Genomic DNA, 23,558 nt, shown 5'->3' on the forward strand with positions numbered 1-23,558 from the left:
TGGCAAATCGAGGAGCACTAGATTATTCTCTACCTTAATTCGAACCTCAATCATGTCTCCAAGTCTTCTCCCGAGCTGCACATATTCTCTGGAGTGCCCTACCCCGGACTATCAGACTAATATCCAACCTCTTAAGTTTTAAACGTGCTCTTAAAACCCATCTCGTGTCGCCAGCAGATATGAGATACTAAACTCAAGGCTTCTCTGCAGTCCCATTGACCTTAGGCTTAATATGGTTCAAGCAGCAGCATTTTTATTACATTTTATTCTGTTTACTTCTAAAGAATGGCTGGACCATTATATAAGCTTATACCTCGTGTCACCCCCTCATCCTCATAGACTGTAAGCTCTTGTGTCACCCCCTCATCCTCATAGACTGTAAGCTCTTGTGTCACCCCCGCATCCTCATAGACTGTAAGCTCTTGTGTCACCCCCTCATCCTCATAGACTGTAAGCTCTTGTGTCACCCCCTCATCCTCATAGACTGTAAGCTCTTGTGTCACCTCCATCTGTATAGACTGTAAGCTCTTCTGATCAGGACCCTCCTATTGTTCCATAGGACTGTACTCCGTAATGTAATATTTTATTTATACTATGAAATATTTTGGAGCTATATAAAAAGTTTTTTTTATCATCACGTCTCCAGCCGCCTCCGTGTCATCAGGGGAAAAAAATACAATTAGCCGGACAGAGACTCTATAGGAAGAGCCCGGCCATTCCGACTACAGTCCCCGGAGTCTAAATTAAAACCACATTCAGCAGATATAATCCTCTGCTGCTGCCGTATAGGAAATTACAGTCTGGTTAACCCCATCTTGTCTGCCAGCAGAAGCCGTGCAGGAGGTAGACCACACACTTGGCGGTAAAGTCCTCAGGAGGGACAAATCCATTCATCTATGGATTACGCCTCCCCCCCCAGCCACTTCTTCTATAATGTGATGGTAAATTGTTGTGATCCTGGGATTATCACATCTCAGGGTTTGTTACAGGCAAGTCCCCGGGTTATGTACACGATGGGTTCTTTAAGTGATCGTTTAATGGTGTAAAATCTGGTGACAGGTTCCACTTAAAGGGATTTTAATCACTCATGTACACAAAAAAAAAAAGGGGTCCCACAAATACCTTTGGGTGCAAATATTTCCCAGGGGAAACATTAACGTATTTGCAACCTCTATAGAGACAGACAACAGTCATATGGGGTCCTTTTCCTTGACTGTTAGGGAGATGGGGGTGGGTCAGACCCTCAGCAATATCATAGCCCCCCCCCCCAGTCTGTCAGGGAATGCTGGGAGTTATCCAAGAGACCACGGAAAGACAGGTGGGAAACATCACTTTCCATTAGTCTCCTTACAAAGCTAACAGTATCCATTAACAATCTGTCACGCGATGGAACAGATCGGACCTGCAGCATCGTGACATTAGCTACGACAGAAGATGACAGACTGGAGGTGTTAAGCCCTGACCTTGCCCCTGTGATGCCGCCTCATGCGGGGGTGTCTACATCACAGAGGCAGCTACCAGCTCTGCCCGCAGACTCCCCTGACAGCCGCCGCGAGTGTTCACCCCCCCACACTCTGCAGAGTCTCAGCACTGACACAATGTTTTGGTTTGGGCTGAGACTTTCCAAGAAAATGAACAGAGCGGTATAGAGAGCGAGCAGCGCTCGGCCGTCCCCCCCCGCCACTCACCGCGTCTCAATCATCTCCTTTCTTGAGGTTCCTAGAAGACGGGCAGGAGACGTACAATAGAAAGCAGCTGCCAGACTCGCAGGCTGGAGACCATGATCCCTGGGGAGAGGAATTACACAATCCCACTCCTCATAGCCCCAATATAAGGAGTAGTAGTTACATGGAGAAGCGCCCAAAAAGGAGACTGTCCCTGAAATAACACAGGACAGCTATGAATATATCCCCTTTACATAAATCATTTAAAGAGAACCTGCCACTACTAGCCCCCTGTTTGGGTATGAAAATGTCCTTTATAGAATTCCCTCGTGTAAATTGTCACCTATAAAATATGAGGCAAGTAATATTTTACCAGATGGAAGTCAAGATTAGAGACTGCAGTGGGAGTGTCACTTCAGATGCTCAATCTTCAGTTCTATAGCACCTAGAAAAATGGTTCTAGTGTCATATTAAAGAAGAATCTCATCTTTCAGTCTGCTTCAGCCTTTTGGTTCTATGGGCTACAGAACCAGAGATACAAGCAGTTACAGACATAAGCAGGAGCTGAAGCCAATATTCCCAACTATCTCCATCTCCTGTTCTGTAGTTCTTATAACCACAAGCCTGATGTGATCAAAAAGAGGAGATTCTGATCTTAAATTTAACACCAGCAGCAGGTTTCTAGGAGCTATAGAACTGAAGGTAACGGCATCTGCAACGACTCACCCCCTACAGCCTCTTAAAGGATACCCATCACCAATTTTTACCGCACTAAACTACTAGTCTCAGGTCAGGTATGAAATGTCCTTAGTAAATTCCTCACACAATCTACTCCCTATTTTTTTAAAAATTGCCAAAACAGGAACGGGTCTCAGGCTGTCAGACACCCAAATACCCTAGGGAAAAGGGAGAAGCAGTTTATTACCGCTTCTTCCTTCTCCAATCTGCACAGTGCAGAACCAGCCAGCTCAGTGAGGAGCAGAGCCAACACTGCTACTGGCCCTACAGGCCCAGCGGTCACGTGACTGCCGAGTCTGTAGGGGTTAATCAAACCCAGTGCAGCTCTGATCCACCAGGGGGTAATTTTCCCCTATAAGTGGTCCTCTTATAGATGGATGTATAATATACCCCAACAAAATTATAAAATGCCTTTCTACACTGTACAAAAACCATCACCATTGTCAGCCTGTTTGCCCCAGGGAATTAATTTACAATGGTCATTTGTGGTAAATTTGAAAAAAATGTAAAAAAAATATATATTAGGCTACATTCACATGGCCATTGGGGGACCGTACTTTTACGTAACCGGGAAAAGATGGGACATGCGCCATATTTCTCTATGGAGAGGGGCGAGCAGCGCTCACTCCCTTCTCTCCTGTGTGCGCACATCCTTATATACACACAATATACATTCAAGAAAACATTTTTCTCCAGTTGACACACACAAAAAAAAAGTTGTGGCCCTTACAACAATAAGTATTAAAATTCATTAAAAACGCTCCAGTCCGTAAAGCCATTAAAGCCCTGGTCATGAACAGGTTACATTCACATATTTTTGGAGACGCCAATCAATCAGATTTCCCTTTTTATCGCCTCTCCATTCCAGCACTTTCCTTAGATTCTGGATGCAGCCAAGGTTGGAGGGAAGTTGCATTACCGCGTACTGGGTAGCGGAAGGAGTGGAGCCGTTTTTGGAAGAAAGCCGTCATGTATTTCTATCCCCTTTAAGGCACCCCAATACAAAATCTGTGCCAACTATTCTAATGCAGGACTCTAGGTATAAAGTCCTGCTCCTCTCTTCAGGCCTTGCGCAATGTATTTAAAGGACTCAGCTTTGAATGGAGCGTTCCTTTAAGCATCACATGATTCCCATACACATCAAATATATCATAAAAATGGGTTGTAAGTATCCAAGGACATTGTATCTGTTCCTTCCATTACCTGCTTTGAAAGGAGAATGTTCTGCACCATTTCTCATCGTCTCATTATCTTTTATGAGATTTGCAGAAATAAATTAGAGAACAATAGGGAAATGGTATATAATGAGAGTCTGAGCATTATCTGCATTACCGGCCACCAGAGACCCCTCAGCCATGAGTGCAAACCTCTCACCTCCCCATCAAGAGGTTCTAGACTTATGGCAGATATTGTATCCCTGAATGTCGTCTCCTCCAGCCATGAAATGCAGCGCACTCCTAGTGTCCCCCTCCCACCTGGAAGACGGCAGAAGTCACCTTCCAGCACCTCGGGAGAAAATCGTCAGACTCCTCGCAGCCAACAGAGGCCCCTTGGAAATTAGGCCATCTTGTTAACAGCCGACTCTAATTGCAAGATAAACAATCCTCACAACCGCTACATGAGGGGAGTATAGGAAAAGGAACATTCGGAGTAACCCTTGCCCTACCACAACTGCAAGAGGGGAAAGAAAACCTGTAAGACTTGGGTAAAATTCATTGACTCCAGTGCTCAATGTAGTGGTATATAAAAATAAATAAAATATGTGTGTGCGAAGTATCACGTACAGGACTATAATACTGCCCCCTATGTACAGGGATATAACTACTATAATACTGCCCCCTATGTACAAGAATATAACTACTATAATACTGCCCCCCTATGTACAGGAATATAACTACTATAATACTGTCCCCTATGTACAGAAATATAACTACTATAATACTGCCCCCTATGTACAAGAATATAACTACTATTATACTGTCCCCTATGTACAAGTATATAACTACTATAATACTGCCCCCTATGTACAAGAATATAACTACTATTATACTGTCCCCTATGTACAAGAATATAACTACTATAATACTGCCCCCCTATGTACAGGAATATAACTACTATAATACTGCCCCTATGTACAAGAATATAACTACTATAATACTGCCCCCTATGTACAAGAATATAACTACTATAATACTGCCCCCTATGTACAAGAATATAACTACTATAATACTGCCCCCTATATACAGGAATATAACTACTATAATACTGCCCCCTTTGTACAAGAATATAACTACTATAATACTGCCCCCTATGTACAGGAATATAACTACTATAATACTGCCCCCTATGTACAGGAATATAACTACTATAATACTGCCCCCTATGTACAGGAATATAACTACTATAATACTGCCCCCTATGTACAAGAATATAACTACTATAATACTGCCCCCTATGTACAGGAATATAACTACTATAATACTGCCCCCTATGTACAGGAATATAACTACTATAATACTGCCCCCTATGTACAGGAATATAACTACTATAATACTGCCCCCTATGTACAAGAATATAACTACTATAATACTGCCCCCTATGTACAGGAATATAACTACTATAATACTGCCCCCTATGTACAGGAATATAACTACTATAATACTGCCCCCTATGTACAGGAATATAACTACTATAATACTGCCCCCTATGTACAGGAATATAACTACTATAATACTGCCCCCTATGTACAAGAATATAACTACTATAATACTGCCCCCTATGTACAAGAATATAACTACTATAATACTGCCCCCTATGTACAGGAATATAACTACTATAATACTGCCCCCTATGTACAAGAATATAACTACTATAATACTGCCCCCTATGTACAAGAATATAACTACTATAATACTGCCCCCTATGTACAAGAATATAACTACTATAATACTGCCCCCTATGTACAAGAATATAACTACTATTATACTGTCCCCTATGTACAAGAATATAACTACTATAATACTGCCCCCCTATGTACAGGAATATAACTACTATAATACTGCCCCCTATGTACAAGAATATAACTACTATAATACTGCCCCCTATGTACAAGAATATAACTACTATAATACTGCCCCCTATATACAGGAATATAACTACTATAATACTGCCCCCTTTGTACAAGAATATAACTACTATAATACTGCCCCCTATGTACAGGAATATAACTACTATAATACTGCCCCCTATGTACAAGAATATAACTACTATAATACTGCCCCCTATGTACAGGAATATAACTACTATAATACTGCCCCCTATGTACAGGAATATAACTACTATAATACTGCCCCCTATGTACAGGAATATAACTACTATAATACTGCCCCCTATGTACTAGAATATAACTACTATAATACTGCCCCCTATGTACAGGGATATAACTACTATAATACTGCCCCCTATGTACAAGACTATAACTACTATAATACTGCCCCCTATGTACAAGAATATAACTACTATAATACTGCCCCCTATGTACAAGAATATAACTACTATAATACTGCCCCCTATGTACAGGAATATAACTACTATAATACTGCCCCCTATGTACAAGAATGTAACTACTATAATACTGCCCCCTATATACAGGAATATAACTACTATAATACTGTCCCCTATGTACAAGAATATAACTACTATAATACTGTCCCCTATGTACAAGAATATAACTACTATAATACTGTCCCCTATGTACAGGAATATAACTACTATAATACTGCCCCCTATGTACAAGAATATAACTACTATAATACTGCCCCCCTATGTACAGGAATATAACTACTATAATACTGTCCCCTATGTACAGAAATATAACTACTATAATACTGTCCCCTATGTACAAGTATATAACTACTATAATACTGCCCCCTATGTACAAGAATATAACTACTATAATAGTGTCCCCTATGTACAAGAATATAACTACTATAATACTGCCCCCCTATGTACAAGAATATAACTACTATAATACTGCCCCCCTATGTACAGGAATATAACTACTATAATACTGTCCCCTATGTACAGAAATATAACTACTATAATACTGTCCCCTATGTACAAGAATATAACTACTATAATACTGTCCCCTATGTACAAGAATATAACTACTATAATACTGCCCCCTATGTACAAGAATATAACTACTATTATACTGCCCCCTATGTACAAGAATATAACTACTATAATACTGCCCCCTGTGTACAAGAATATAACTACTATTATACTGTCCTCTATGTACAAGAATATAACTACTATAATACTGCCCCCCTATGTACAGGAATATAACTACTATAATACTGCCCCCTATGTACAAGAATATAACTACTATAATACTGCCCCCTATATACAGGAATATAACTACTATAATACTGCCCCCTTTGTACAAGAATATAACTACTATAATACTGCCCCCTATGTACAGGAATATAACTACTATAATACTGCCCCCTATGTACAGGAATATAACTACTATAATACTGCCCCCTATGTACAAGAATATAACTACTATAATACTGCCCCCTATGTACAGGAATATAACGACTATAATACTGCCCCCTATGTACAGGAATATAACTACTATAATACTGCCCCCTATGTACAAGAATATAACTACTATAATACTGCCCCCTATGTACAAGAATATAACTACTATAATACTGCCCCCTATGTACAGGAATATAACTACTATAATACTGCCCCCTATGTACAGGAATATAACTACTATAATACTGCCCCCTATGTACAGGAATATAACTACTATAATACTGCCCCCTATGTACTAGAATATAACTACTATAATACTGCCCCCTATGTACAGGGATATAACTACTATAATACTGCCCCCTATGTACAAGACTATAACTACTATAATACTGCCCCCTATGTACAGGGATATAACTACTATAATACTGCCCCCTATGTACAAGAATATAACTACTATAATACTGCCCCCTATGTACAGGAATATAACTACTATAATACTGCCCCCTATGTACAAGAATGTAACTACTATAATACTGCCCCCTATATACAGGAATATAACTACTATAATACTGCCCCCTATGTACAAGAATGTAACTACTATAATACTGCCCCCTATATACAGGAATATAACTACTATAATACTGTCCCCTATGTACAAGAATATAACTACTATAATACTGTCCCCTATGTACAAGAATATAACTACTATAATACTGTCCCCTATGTACAGGAATATAACTACTATAATACTGCCCCCTATGTACAAGAATATTACTATAATACTGCCCCCCTATGTACAGGAATATAACTACTATAATACTGTCCCCTATGTACAGAAATATAACTACTATAATACTGTCCCCTATGTACAAGTATATAACTACTATAATACTGCCCCCTATGTACAAGAATATAACTACTATAATACTGTCCCCTATGTACAAGAATATAACTACTATAATACTGCCCCCCTATGTACAAGAATATAACTACTATAATACTGCCCCCCTATGTACAGGAATATAACTACTATAATACTGTCCCCTATGTACAGAAATATAACTACTATAATACTGTCCCCTATGTACAAGAATATAACTACTATAATACTGTCCCCTATGTACAAGAATATAACTACTATAATACTGCCCCCCTATGTACAAGAATATAACTACTATAATACTGCCCCCCTATGTACAAGAATATAACTACTATAATACTGCCCCCCTATGTACAGGAATATAACTACTATAATACTGTCCCCTATGTACAAGAATATAACTACTATAATACTGCCCCCTATGTACAAGAATATAACTACTATAATACTGTCCCCTATGTACAAGAATATAACTACTATAATACTGTCCCCTATGTACAAGAATATAACTACTATAATACTGCCCCCCTAACTACTATAATACTGCCCCCCTATGTACAGGAATATAACTACTATAATACTGCCCCCTATGTACAGGAATATAACTACTATAATACTGCCCCCTATGTACAAGAATATAACTACTATAATACTGCCCCCTATGTACAAGAATATAACTACTATAATACTGCCCCCTATGTACAAGAATATAACTACTATAATACTGCCCCCTATGTACAAGAATATAACTACTATTATACTGTCCCCTATGTACAAGAATATAACTACTATAATACTGCCCCCCTATGTACAGGAATATAACTACTATAATACTGCCCCCTATGTACAAGAATATAACTACTATAATACTGCCCCCTATGTACAAGAATATAACTACTATAATACTGCCCCCTATATACAGGAATATAACTACTATAATACTGCCCCCTTTGTACAAGAATATAACTACTATAATACTGCCCCCTATGTACAGGAATATAACTACTATAATACTGCCCCCTATGTACAAGAATATAACTACTATAATACTGCCCCCTATGTACAGGAATATAACTACTATAATACTGCCCCCTATGTACAGGAATATAACTACTATAATACTGCCCCCTATGTACAGGAATATAACTACTATAATACTGCCCCCTATGTACTAGAATATAACTACTATAATACTGCCCCCTATGTACAGGGATATAACTACTATAATACTGCCCCCTATGTACAAGACTATAACTACTATAATACTGCCCCCTATGTACAAGAATATAACTACTATAATACTGCCCCCTATGTACAAGAATATAACTACTATAATACTGCCCCCTATGTACAGGAATATAACTACTATAATACTGCCCCCTATGTACAAGAATGTAACTACTATAATACTGCCCCCTATATACAGGAATATAACTACTATAATACTGTCCCCTATGTACAAGAATATAACTACTATAATACTGTCCCCTATGTACAAGAATATAACTACTATAATACTGTCCCCTATGTACAGGAATATAACTACTATAATACTGCCCCCTATGTACAAGAATATAACTACTATAATACTGCCCCCCTATGTACAGGAATATAACTACTATAATACTGTCCCCTATGTACAGAAATATAACTACTATAATACTGTCCCCTATGTACAAGTATATAACTACTATAATACTGCCCCCTATGTACAAGAATATAACTACTATAATAGTGTCCCCTATGTACAAGAATATAACTACTATAATACTGCCCCCCTATGTACAAGAATATAACTACTATAATACTGCCCCCCTATGTACAGGAATATAACTACTATAATACTGTCCCCTATGTACAGAAATATAACTACTATAATACTGTCCCCTATGTACAAGAATATAACTACTATAATACTGTCCCCTATGTACAAGAATATAACTACTATAATACTGCCCCCTATGTACAAGAATATAACTACTATTATACTGCCCCCTATGTACAAGAATATAACTACTATAATACTGCCCCCTATGTACAAGAATATAACTACTATAATACTGCCCCCTATGTACAGGAATATAACTACTATAATACTGCCCCCTATGTACAGGAATATAACTACTATAATACTGCCCCCTATGTACAAGAATATAACTACTATAATACTGCCCCCTATGTACAAGAATATAACTACTATAATACTGCCCCCTATGTACAAGAATATAACTACTATAATACTGCCCCCTATGTACAGGAATATAACTACTATAATACTGCCCCCTATGTACAGGAATATAACTACTATAATACTGCCCCCTATGTACAGGAATATAACTACTATAATACTGCCCCCTATGTACTAGAATATAACTACTATAATACTGCCCCCTATGTACAGGGATATAACTACTATAATACTGCCCCCTATGTACAAGACTATAACTACTATAATACTGCCCCCTATGTACAGGGATATAACTACTATAATACTGCCCCCTATGTACAAGAATATAACTACTATAATACTGCCCCCTATGTACAGGAATATAACTACTATAATACTGCCCCCTATGTACAAGAATGTAACTACTATAATACTGCCCCCTATATACAGGAATATAACTACTATAATACTGTCCCCTATGTACAAGAATATAACTACTATAATACTGTCCCCTATGTACAAGAATATAACTACTATAATACTGTCCCCTATGTACAGGAATATAACTACTATAATACTGCCCCCTATGTACAAGAATATTACTATAATACTGCCCCCCTATGTACAGGAATATAACTACTATAATACTGTCCCCTATGTACAGAAATATAACTACTATAATACTGTCCCCTATGTACAAGTATATAACTACTATAATACTGCCCCCTATGTACAAGAATATAACTACTATAATACTGTCCCCTATGTACAAGAATATAACTACTATAATACTGCCCCCCTATGTACAAGAATATAACTACTATAATACTGCCCCCCTATGTACAGGAATATAACTACTATAATACTGTCCCCTATGTACAGAAATATAACTACTATAATACTGTCCCCTATGTACAAGAATATAACTACTATAATACTGTCCCCTATGTACAAGAATATAACTACTATAATACTGCCCCCCTATGTACAAGAATATAACTACTATAATACTGCCCCCCTATGTACAAGAATATAACTACTATAATACTGCCCCCCTATGTACAGGAATATAACTACTATAATACTGTCCCCTATGTACAAGAATATAACTACTATAATACTGCCCCCTATGTACAAGAATATAACTACTATAATACTGTCCCCTATGTACAAGAATATAACTACTATAATACTGTCCCCTATGTACAAGAATATAACTACTATAATACTGCCCCCTATGTACAAGAATATAACTACTATAATACTGCCCCCCATGTACAAGAATATAACTACTATAATACTGCCCCCCATGTACAAGAATATAACTACTATAATACTGCCCCTATGTACAAGAATATAACTACTATAATACTGCCCCCTATGTACAGGAATATAACTACTATAATACTGCCCCCTATGTACAGGAATATAACTACTATAATACTGCCCCCCTAACTACTATAATACTGCCCCCCTATGTACAGGAATATAACTACTATAATACTGCCCCTATGTACAAGAATATAACTACTATAATACTGCCCCCTATGTACAGGAATATACCTACTATAATACTGCCCCCTATATATGACTATATGTAGCTGATGTGATATAACCTATAGATATAGATCACTGGTCACATCTCTCAGGATCACGCTGGGGGACACATGTCACCTCTGAGCTCAGGAATGTCTTACGTTCTCACATATAAAACAGACGCCAACCATGGTTAAAAAAAAACTAACAAAAAAAAAAAAAACACCATCTTCTGTCCTCTCCGATTACTCGCTGATTGGCCGATAGTGAGGAGTCACTCTATGGAGGAGGTAGGTATGCGAGGAGAATGCTCTGCAGGTTGTAACCATCAGGTTTCGGGGCCGCTGTGTCTGGACAGGAATGTCAGGTATGTGGAGGAACAAGAGGACGCAGCTCTGCCGGGAAACCTGAAAGGCTTGTGACCGCGGGAATCACAGGGAGATATAACAGCGGAGGCGGAGACGGGTCATGGAAAGTGTAAATCTACGAGTTTCTCACCGTTTACTGCGGCATCGCTTTTTTTCTCGGATTCCACAACTTTCTGCTTTGCTGCCTGAATGGAGAGACATAGAAACAAGGGGTGTGTCAGAAAACATTGGGGGGGACAATATGGCTACTGCTGCTAGGGTTTGGTTGGGGCAATGCCATCTCAATATGATCAGACTGTCCGGTCACTAATTAGCCTGGGGAGGAGGAGGCAACTGTGCAAGCATCTGGTAACACATGGCTGCGCATGCGCGTGTCCAGAATGGTGGGTGCTGGGGGGTCATCTCCAAAAGTATATATAGAGTGGGCAGTGTGAACCCCCCTCTTATATCTGCAGTCACATTTGATGCTTGGGTGATTTTGCCATAATTTTCGTCTCTTTACACCGCGCATTCCTCGTAAAACAAGGTGCCGATAACCCTGCGGGCGGCCATTGTCTCCGTTATCTGCCTAGATAACTCACCCACACAGCTTCTGCACCACTCCCTTTCCATAGAAATGAGTCACTTATCTGGAATTTGTTTCCTTAAAGTGAAAAAAGATTAAAGAGGATGATGAACAGAGGAAGGGGGGGGGGGGGGGGGTAACTATGTACAAATAGGAGCCATGTCCACAACTTTACACTGCAAATACTAAACAAAGTATAGCTGCACTTGCATGATGCGGCCACTAGAGGGCAGTGCAGTGTACAGTATTCAGTATAAATGGCACTGCATCTGCTGTACATTCCCTTGATCATTACTACTACTACTACAGCTATTGTCCTCAGTTATCAACCCTAGCAACTCTCCTACGGAATACCGTTTCAAGACCATTCATGCTATGATCACTCAAAATTTTAAATACAAAAATTTTGCAGGCATCACAGTATTGGTGGAGGAGATTTACCCAAAACATTTAGCAACAATATTTTTTTTTTTTTGTGTGCAATATCTGCCTGATGTGAATCATAACTTATCAGGGGGTATTCACATCATTCACAACATAACTTTTTGAAAAGGTGGAGGTTATGAACACCTAGAAGTCAAACCCCCACCAATTATAAAGTGATTAGAAGGTAAAAAAAAAAAAAAAATTAAAAATTCAGTTTATACGCAAGGTGTAACCCTTTATATAAAGCCCAGAATTAGGGTGAAGACACACATGGCGTTTTTGGGCCGTTTTTGGGCCATTTTTAACAATCTGAAAACGCACTTAGTAAAAACGTCCCAAAAACGTCCCAAAAACGCCATGTGTGTCTTCACCCTTAGGCCTGATGCGCGCGTTTGTATGCATGAGACCCAACACTCCTCTCGCCTGCTATACAGGAGGGATGTGCACCTACTGATCAGGCAGCTGCGGCCATCCTGCCCTTCCCCCGACCGCTCGCACTGTACTGATAAGTAGTTTATGGGGAGGCAGCTTCTCCTTCAGTACAAGCAGATGGTCTCTGGCCCCTATGTCCGCATGCAGCCAAGATATATGTACTAGGAATTTACTAAAAATCCCTAATACGTCACAATAAGTATATGGGGTTAAGTCAGCTGTAGGCACCTACTGTTTTCTTACAGGGGATGTGCAAAATTAAACCAACAGTATGTAACATTAAACCCTGGCTAAACCCCCTATAGGAAACCCTCCTACATTATAGGGGTATTCCAATGGTATATGCCATAAATCACTGGGAGTCACATCTAATAGGTGGGGGGTCCCTAGATTATGACATCTATTAAACATGTCAACTGCGAATACCGTGGACATGTCATAACTGTGTGAGGTCGGAATACCCCTTTAACATCAGGTTATTGTATTACATGACAGGTAGTAGACTTGCTGAATATCTCCAGTCAAGCATAAAGTCTCCTTGTTCCAGGAGGTTAAATCGGGAAGCGGCGACCTACAGAAGGTTCTTTTACTGCAGGAGGAGCAGACTGACCGTCTCCGAGGGTGGAATGTTAAGGGCCGGGCAGTTGTGGAGGATTACCATGCATCAAAGCGACCTCTGTCACTCGGGGGTCACACAAATCACCTATTTACTGTCAGGAGCAACAAGTCAACAAAATACCTTGGGTTTCTTCTCTAGATCGGCTTCTGTCTTGGGGCCAAGTAAATGCAAAACCTGCGGTGGGCAAACAAAAGGTCAAGGGTTAATGGTCGACGGGTCAAAGGAAGCAGGAAGAAAACTGCAAGGAACGCAGATGAGAAATCGCAACCTCCGCACGCAAAGCAATTATCTAGAAGACAACAATTACAGTCAAACTCCTCTGACCCCCCATAGCACAGCGGTTCCATATGCATATGAACCAACTTCTGGGTGTAATCCTGGATTAATAGCAAACGGCAGGGTCAGGGTCAAGGATCTGCTTACAAGGGGGAGACTAGCGGAGCATCACAGAAAATAGTGGGTCCCCTTATTTTACCAAGTGCAGTGTTAAGCTGGCCATACATATACTCAGCAACATGCATGACCTGGTATAAGGATGAGCAGCTGCCATACACTTCAGACACCACTTATCCTTGCAAAAAGCACAAGGACTCTCCATTTCCCATGCAGGGCTGGGACTTATACATTCGACAGAGGTTGCATCCGTTGTACAAGATTGCAGCCAAGCAGAAGTGCGACCCATTTTGAAAGTTACCAGGGGCGTCCAGAAAACAGATTAAAAATTCAACAGATTCTTGTTTGGTTGCTCTGCTCGATATCCAATTAGCAGCTGCTGACATATCTAACTATTGGCCAGCAAATGTATTATATTTAGGAGAGGCGAGGTGGAACCCCCGTTACCTGCATGTCCACTTCATTCTTGATTATTTTTCCATCAGCCCATTTCAGTCTGTTTCTTGCCTCCCCTTTAAGAAAGATACACAAGAACAATTGGATACAGCAATGCGTATACCTAACCCTCACCCACATTCCTAATCTCATGTGTGTACATGGGGAGTACCATCATGTCTGACCATTATTTGACTATTCTGGATTAATTAACAGAAGACCACATTCACATTGGACTGTGTGTGGATGTATATCTGGCCATGTACGTCCCCATAGATGCCTATGACGTCAGCCAGGGCGAGCACACGTCAGTGAATGTACCCTAATGTCTCAGAGCTGGTGGCTGGAGCTGCTATGCCGTCTCCCATACACTGCACACAGAAAGTGGAGAATTCACGCCATAACTTTCTACCTTAGAAGCATCAACAATATCATATAGGACATTATAGAGAAGCACTGACCTCTGCTGATGGGAATTAAACCATTGTCTGGCCTCTCCCCTTATCCCTAGGACTTCCATGTTACTAGATACTTTTGTGAGTTGAAGTCCAGCTCAAACTATAGCGCCTTCCTCTGACAAGAGCCACTATGTGAACAGCATCCTAGTCAATAAAAATGACTTCCAAAGCAGCACCCAATGACAATGACAATTATGTGGGCTTTCCAAAAAGGTGACGGATTCTATGTAGGGTGCAAACTCACCCATTAACAGGCCCATGTTAAAACGATAACGCTCCGCCAACAGCTGCTCTTTATACTTCTGGATCACAGCTTCAACCTAAAAAGATAAAAACAGGTAAAGAACATACATTATGGGTGGGGCCAAATTCAACTGACTCCAGCACCAGAATAGTGAGTGCAGCTCTGGAGGATAATACAGGATGTAACTCAGGATCAGTACAGGATAAGTAATGTCATGTATGTACACAGTGACTGCACCACCAGCAGAATAGTGAGTGCAGCTCTGGGGTATAATACAGGATGTAACTCAGGATCAGTACAGGATAAGTAATGTCATGTATGTACACAGTGACTGCACCAGCAGCAGAATAGTGAGTGCAGCTCTGGGGTATAATACAGGATGTAACTCAGGATCAGTACAGGATAAGTAATGTCATGTATGTACACAGTGACTGCACCAGCAGCAGAATAGTGAGTGCAGCTCTGGAGTATAATACAGGATGTAACTCAGGATCAGTACAGGATAAGTAATGTCATGTATGTACACAGTGACTGCACCAGCAGCAGAATAGTGAGTGCAGCTCTGGGGTATAATACAGGATGCATCACATTACTCACAGCTTCTTCTATCTGCTCCGGTGTCACAGTAACCCCAACTCCACATTCTTTCTCAAATTCAGCAGTATCGATGGGGTCCAGGGGATGAGCCTTCACATAATCTAAGGCGGCTGGAGATAACGAAGAAGAATCAAAGTCAGGATGGAGTGGGGGGAATTGTTGAGGATTTTGGCACAAAATTAACAAGAAAAGCACAAAGCAAACTGCCAAGGGGAGGAAGGAGCAGAGCAGGTAATGAAATTAGGAGGACATGGAGCGCGATGTACATGCTCTGCGTCCTCTGTGGAGCCAATTTAATTTTTAGCACATTAGAGATTTAATTAACAGTCTTTTTTTGGAGAAAACCTCATGGGAGGCAGGAGGTAAGGACTTATCCTGAGATGAACCCTGCGCAGACCAAGTTAAGCATATAAGGAGAGATACATACACCCATGTACATTGAGCTTATGTCCATGTAAAATTTCTATTCTGTAGATTATAAGTAATATTCGTTTCGGGAAAGGGGAGTAAAAACCAAATATGGCCGCCTTATCCGCAATAGTTCACTATGCAAAACTCACCGTTCAGCTGCAGATCTGTAGAGATTTTCTTGCCGATGATGTATCCAACAAGGAACCCCAGTCTCTTGGTGTCCTTGAGGCGGGTGGAGACGTTGTATATGAGGGTGCCGATGACCTTGTCAATGGACGGTCCCAACGCGGCCTGGGCCTAAGATGACGGAAAGAAAAAGGTCCATTAACTCACATGTCAAGACAGAGACAGACAAGAGCAGATGATTGCATTGCCGCACTATTTGGTCAAATTACCATTGGGGGCTCTAGGAAAGCTGGGTGATGTAGGCAGCCATATTAGTAGGCATAGATTACACTGAATCCAGATGGACTCCTTGTAGCAGAGCTGTGTAAGGGGTTAATCTTTTGCAGAGGGGGCTGTAACCAGAAACCGGCTCCCCCTAACAAGTTCTGAATACTTTGCCATTTGCTGCTGACGTCACCGGACAGCTCTGGTTATGCGCTGGTGATTGAACGCTGCAGCCGGAGACGTGCAATAAGAAACCCAACGTTACATGGTGACAATCTAGAAATAAATCCTCCCCGGATTGACAGGCATCGCTTACATCACAGAGCCAGGGTCCAGCTGTCCAAACGGAATATATATATGTATGACATATACCACCCCCCCTCACCCCCCACGCCAATACTACTAGGGGCAGAGCTATACCACAGCAAGGTAAAGGGAGGGGGTCCCATAGGACTATAGATAAAGGATAGAGGGGGGGGGGGGAATTGATTTATGCAATCAACAAAAAAGTGATTGATCAATCTGAGATTGATTTATAAGCCTTTCTTAAAGGGCAACGGCTCGAAGTCTGATCGACAGGCCACATCCATAATGTACGATCCGCTCACAGTCACAAATTCCAATGCAATAAGTCACAAAATCAACCAAATGTGTCAGCAAGTGTGACCCTATATGCTGCACCAGTGTTATATATAGTCCCTGGAGAGATGTGCAATTAGAAACTTACATATGCAGTAAGTAGCAGCAGGACTGTGATATCAGGATTTATATCCCCGGAGTGTAGCTTTGCAAATGCACTACGGCTGTGTCCTCACACTGCTGTGCTCTGAACTTTCTGCATTAAACTACTGTAAGGCTGGATTCACATTACCGTTGCCCGCCGTACCGTAGCACAGCAGGCACACGGCTGCTCACCCCCGCCCCTCTCCATAGGGATACATGGCACCGTATGCCGTGAAAAAATAGGACATGTCCTATTTTTTCACGGGGTATGGAGCGGTACGCTGCCCCATGCGGCAGTGTGAATGAGGCCTAAGGCTGCGTTTACACATTCAGTTTTTCAGATGCAGTTTCCAATGTCCAAACAAGGAGTGGAGGTTTTAAAAATAAAAAAGCTGCAGCTTTGAAAACTGCATCTGAACACACCCTAAAGTCCAATCCCTCTGCCCTAATTAAAATCTGTAATAGGCTGCAGATTGAATACTAAAGCAAAAGCGGAGAGGCTCTGGAGTAGTTCAATCAATCAGAGTAAAGAGCACAGCAGTGTGAGGACACACCCCCAGTGCACTTGGAGTAGCTACAAACACAGGGTATAAATTTGTATTTCACAGCTCTGCTGCTACTAACAAAAACAAACAAAGGTTTGATTACACATCTCTCCAGAGGCGATGCATAACACTGTGCTGCAGCCTACATGGATAAACATGGTTTATAGGAAGAAGCAAAGACTGATCAGAGAAATTAGGTGGGGGGGGGGGGGGGGGGAGCTACTTGCAGTAGTTAAGGTGACTGGTGCCCTAAACTGACCTGGCATGGAAATCATGGTAGCGTTATTGTGTCCCGGGGCCACATTGCCTGATCCAATGAATGCACAGACTGTATATGGCCCAATATACCATGTGCAGGCGGTTAGAGCATGGCAGGGTGCAGGGCACCTATTACTACAACCCAAACGCTAGATAACAAAATGGCAATAAATCTCCATATCTTGCACTACCAGGGTAGCAGCTACATGCAAGGAGATGACCCCTCAGCGCCACCACTATAACAAGGTCTTCAATATTCCATTATATGCAGCCAATTATTTGAGGTCAAAGTTTGAGGTCAAGTGCTGTTCTTATATATTCCCAGGACTCCCCCTGTGGTATTAACAAGGCAACAGAAAATCCAATGCAAACCTCTGCGAGATGCACATGAACAACGAGCATCATTGAGGAGCTCTGCGTCTCACAGACCCGCAAACACGGCTCATAACTCATCTATAGGGTCACTAGGAATATGGGGGGGGGGGGGGTTACATAGCCACAGGATGACCAGGCCGTCCTCTCCAGAGCCTGAGCTGAAATCCCTTTAAATCCTTTGTATCATGCCCACAATAATTGGCTACCAAGGTCTCTGAATTGAGGGGGAAGTGAAGCAGATGCAGCCGCAATCTGTCACAGGATCAGACCTAGAAGGTGCTGAAGGCTGCAGATTTCACCCACTACCAACACCTGCTCATATCTGTCTCGCTCTCTTATAATGGGGTCACCCCCATGGATCTTGACACAATATAAATTAACATGCAGCGGCTAGATAATACAAGTGCTAAAATTCTTACTCTCTGCTGCCACCACTAGGGGGAGCTTGTCTTAGGATTATGAGATATAAGATATTATGAGAGCTTCCCAGAGTGGAGACAGAATTTTATATACTCCATTTGCAGGGGTTCTGTGCTGAAATATACAACTATAAAGATAAAAAAAAAAAAATATGCATAGGAGAAAAGACAGCCCGGCTGCAGTCTATATGATCCGGCGCAGTGTTGCAGTATGTATAGATTTAGGGTTTTCACCTACAGTATCTATGACTCACAGGTAAATTACCTTTCTTTGTGTGTCTAAGCCAGGGTGGGGGACAAGTGAGGAAATTACCCATCATTAACTAAACCGGTTTTATAAAATCCTTTTAATAACCCGACTTATCCCAGAAGACGAAACCTCCAGGACTGCAGTATATAGGTATCATATCTCCTGCAGTCCACGGATTACATGACTATTACTGCAGAGCTGATCAATGGAACAGAATCCAAGCAACTAAATCCACCGGCACCCAGTGGGGAGGGTGGTCCATAGGTGCTGGAATCTGCAGGGCCACATAAGAAACGGTCCTCATCTTAAATCATCAAGAGTTCAGTAATGATGGCAAAACCCTTTGCAGACTAGGGGGTGTCAAGTGGACCTGTGTAGTGAGGAAGGGCTAGAGCATAAGAAGTGCCAGCGTTTGCACATCTACCCCGTTCATTATGACTACAGCGGCGATTAGTGTCCTGGTGCGACCGGTCCGCTGAGAATTTCATAAAGATCAATTATGTCAGGGAGCCGCTGATGGCGCAGTACAAGGGCGCCCGCCAGGGGAGGGTGTCACATCAGGACATGCATCAAATTACAGTAATATGCACGATAATCACTTCTCTGCCCCCTCAATTGAAGTAGTTACCGGAGCCCTGCATCACAATGTTCTATACACCAGGGGTAGGGATGATTATAGATCATTGGGTCGCTGTGAAATCAATTAGATTGAACCTTCCACCAATACTTTAATTTTTTGCAATTCAAAGTCGGGGGTTGTAGTTGTCACAATGCGACTCAGCCGACTTGTACCGATCGGGATTATTGCAAGTGCAATACGCAGTCACGGCCCAAGATTTCCCATCTGGAGTCATAGGATATTCAGGCAGCAAAGAGGAAAAGATCATTTTATCACCACTGCACATTTTCACTTTCAAGCTTTGCAACATCTGCATAAAAAATGTTCATGTTGCAGCGACAGAAATTTGCTGTAAATTCCTCAACATTCATCCCCCGTGGAGCGACATCATGGAATAAAATACGATTCCACAGCAGCTTAGGCCTCGTGTGTCTATGGGGGGGGGAAGGATTATAGAGGATTAGATGGGAAATCTTGCTGCCTTCTTTTCTGATATTGCAGCACAGCTAATGTGGATGGATCTAATCTGCAATACCACACAGAGCCTGGTGGCAGAAGTGGCGCTGTTTTCTAGCAGAATGAAGCAGTGTTATTTCTAATCCTAGATAAGACATGTAACATTTCACAATCGGAAGTGACACATGACCCGGCTATAAACAGAACGGATCCCAGCAGCAAATATTATCCATGTCCCATAAACCACATGAAGGTTTCTGTGTTTTCACTTTCGCCGCTTGGACAGAATGTGAAAAGTTGTGTAATATCCTGAGGAGTGGAACAACAAGGTGATGTGTTAACCCCCCCCCCCCCCCCAAACATTGAGCCATCAGAACTGGAAGACATAACAAAACTTAAAGGGGTGTTCCAACTATTTGTACAAGTGACCCGTGACCATTGTTATTTTACTATTCCAAGACATCCCCCTTTAATAAGGATGTCCGGACTAGGAAACCATTGCTACTCATTTTATCATAACAGTGCAATCAGAACGCAATGTGCCTGTGACCTATGCCCATTACTATTTTACTAAAGGTGATGTGCTAGGGTCAGACTGTTGTGACCCTAATGCATCATGAGAACTGACCCCACCCCGGCAATCCAGAGAACGGGGATTACATGTATGGAGCGGCACGGCAAGCATGCAACTGATCGCTCCTTTTATTAGTATAGGAGTGTTGAAAGTTGCAGAGTACAGCGCTCAGGTATCTCCACCACTCAAGACAGTGGGGAAATGCATTTAGTTTGGAACATCACACACCAGCCTTCTTACCATCCATGCTTGTGCACATAACCAGTATAATCTATGCCTGTACTGTGTATGATTATAGCCAATGTTAATTTTTTTTTTAAAAAGTGGGGCAAGTATGGAGAGAAAGGGGTGGGGGTGGGGGAAGAGGTCAATTTCCTGAGCATGCTCCATGAATTGCGACTTTCCTTCCTTGTACTCCAGAAGACTAAAGTACAGGGCACAATACAGGACCCCCAAGTGAATGGAAGTGCAGGAGATAGGCGAGCGCTGAGCTCAGCAACTTGAGACAGTTCGATAATATGTTTCATAGTTTATACAGTTGAAAATAGACATTTGTCCATCAGTCAAGTTCAACCAAGGAAGGGAAGGGATTGGATGAGGAAGGGATTTAGGGGAAACAATCCTATACAGCAGTGATGGCGAACCTTTTAGAGGCCGAGTGCCCAAACTATAACAAAGACCCGCTTATTTATCGCAAAGTGCCCACACAGAAATTTAATTTGTGATTTATACTCCCTTCTTTGTCATAGTTTTCATTGAGGACACCAATAAAACAGAAAATAGTCCCAGGTACAGCTGTCTCTTTAAAATAGCTGTGCACAGCAAGTCCTGGGCTGTCTGGGACTGCAGGAAGATACCTGGAGTCCTCTCTGGTGATGGCCTGAGTACCCACAGAAAGGGCTCTGAGTGCCACCTCTGGCACCAGTGCCATAGGTTAGCCATCACTGCTATATAGCATTACCCTCAATGTTATTTAGGTGTAAAAAGGCATGTAGACCCTTCTTGAAGCGCTCTGCTGTCCCTGCTGTGACCAGCGCCTAAGGCAGGCTATTCCACAGATTGACAGTTCTCACAGTAAAGAAGCCCTGTCACCTCTGGTGATTAAACCTTTATTTCTCCAAACAGAGACAGTGCCCCCTCATCTTTTGATTTGATTTAATCTGAATATGTAATGGAGCGGCAGGATGCATGCTCCCCCCCCCCTTTCACTGGATTAGTATCAGGCCCCAACACATCAGTTTGTGGATCCTGTGGATAGGGGATAACTTGAAAACTTGGTAACCCCCTTTAGTACATTGTTGACACCATCACTAGAGACCCCACGTGTGGTGGATCAGCCACAATGTATCAGCACCCGACAATTTCAACATTACACAGAACAAAGTACAACATGAAGCAACATTGAGAAATCTCCTCCTGGATTTATTGCAACAGCCTCAGGCGGCAGCGTGTTGTCCCTGAGCGGGGGGAGGCAGATACAGGACGGAGGGTGTGACCTCACAGGTCACTGACCCCGCAGGCAGGTCTTGGGTATATTCCCACTTCATAGTTTCACGAGAAGCAGGACTCCTGCTATCTCTATATGACCAAGATGATGCGGAAAGATGATGACTGCAGGCTCTGACTACATAGGATGTAGTCTGTCACCATGGACACCCATAGACCCGCATAGGAGCTGTGAACTCTAAGATGAAAGGGATTTCTAATCAAGTCCATAAGGAAACCTCTTCACTAAAAACAAGGGACCCTGCGTGTTATGTGCAGTCACTGACCAGCATTAACCTGTGCCATGCTAGGCACCTCCTACTAATCCGGAATAGGGCTCCAGCAGCTTCATTCCGGATTATCAGACCACATAGTGCCGGAATATCAGATACTTACTGATATAGTGACTTATTACCTGTCAGCAGACATGACAGTGGAGGATTTCCGGTACCCCATGAGGTGAACTAAGGTAAATACACAGAGAATAACACCCCGGAGAGCCCCACTACCTGCAGCACGGCCTCCCGCAGCACCGCGCTGAGCGCCTCATTCTTCAGCGTCTCCTTCGCCTTCTGCTCGCTGAGGCCGATAGACACGAACAGAGACACCGAGTCGGCCGCCATGTTGGAACCGGGAGAAAGGAAAGAGAGGGCAAAGCCGCCAATCACGTCTCGGAGCTGCCTACGTCACGCGCCGACAACCAATGGGACGGGAGGAGGCGACCAATGGCGGCTCGCAGGACCGGCCACTGCCGCCAATGGCGTGGCTGGAGCGAGATGAAGTGGGCGGGACCGGGTTGCATCAGGCAGCGCTGCATACACGTGTGTGTGATGGAGCTCTGTGCCAGGAGGCTGATGGAAAGCCGCTAATGTCATTGGTCACAGCCCAGATTTCCACATCACAATTGGATGCAGTTTTATGTTTGCGAGTATGCACTGTATGAATACATCCCAAACAGGGCGATGATGGATTTCAATCCTGGGATC

The 23,558-nt window shown here is 42.1% G+C and overlaps 1 protein-coding gene across 1 annotated transcript in view; it reads right to left on the reverse strand.

Moving 5' to 3' along the window:
• The window catches only part of QARS1 (glutaminyl-tRNA synthetase 1), a 36,724-nt gene extending 13,483 nt beyond the window's left edge, over window positions 1–23,241 (reverse strand). Inside the window, exons 1-7 of the mRNA XM_072126821.1 lie at window positions 23,082–23,241; window positions 16,628–16,775; window positions 16,068–16,177; window positions 15,471–15,546; window positions 14,781–14,845; window positions 14,061–14,114; window positions 12,029–12,083 (exon numbers count right to left, since the gene is read on the reverse strand). Of these exons, the coding sequence (XP_071982922.1) occupies window positions 12,029–12,083; window positions 14,061–14,114; window positions 14,781–14,845; window positions 15,471–15,546; window positions 16,068–16,177; window positions 16,628–16,775; window positions 23,082–23,195 (622 nt within the window). The 5' untranslated portion in view covers window positions 23,196–23,241. The remainder of the gene's footprint in view (window positions 1–12,028; window positions 12,084–14,060; window positions 14,115–14,780; window positions 14,846–15,470; window positions 15,547–16,067; window positions 16,178–16,627; window positions 16,776–23,081) is intronic.
• Window positions 23,242–23,558: the final 317 nt, after the last annotated feature.

Source organism: Engystomops pustulosus, chromosome 10 (assembly GCF_040894005.1).
Source record: "Engystomops pustulosus chromosome 10, aEngPut4.maternal, whole genome shotgun sequence".
Lineage (NCBI taxonomy): Eukaryota > Metazoa > Chordata > Amphibia > Anura > Leptodactylidae > Engystomops > Engystomops pustulosus.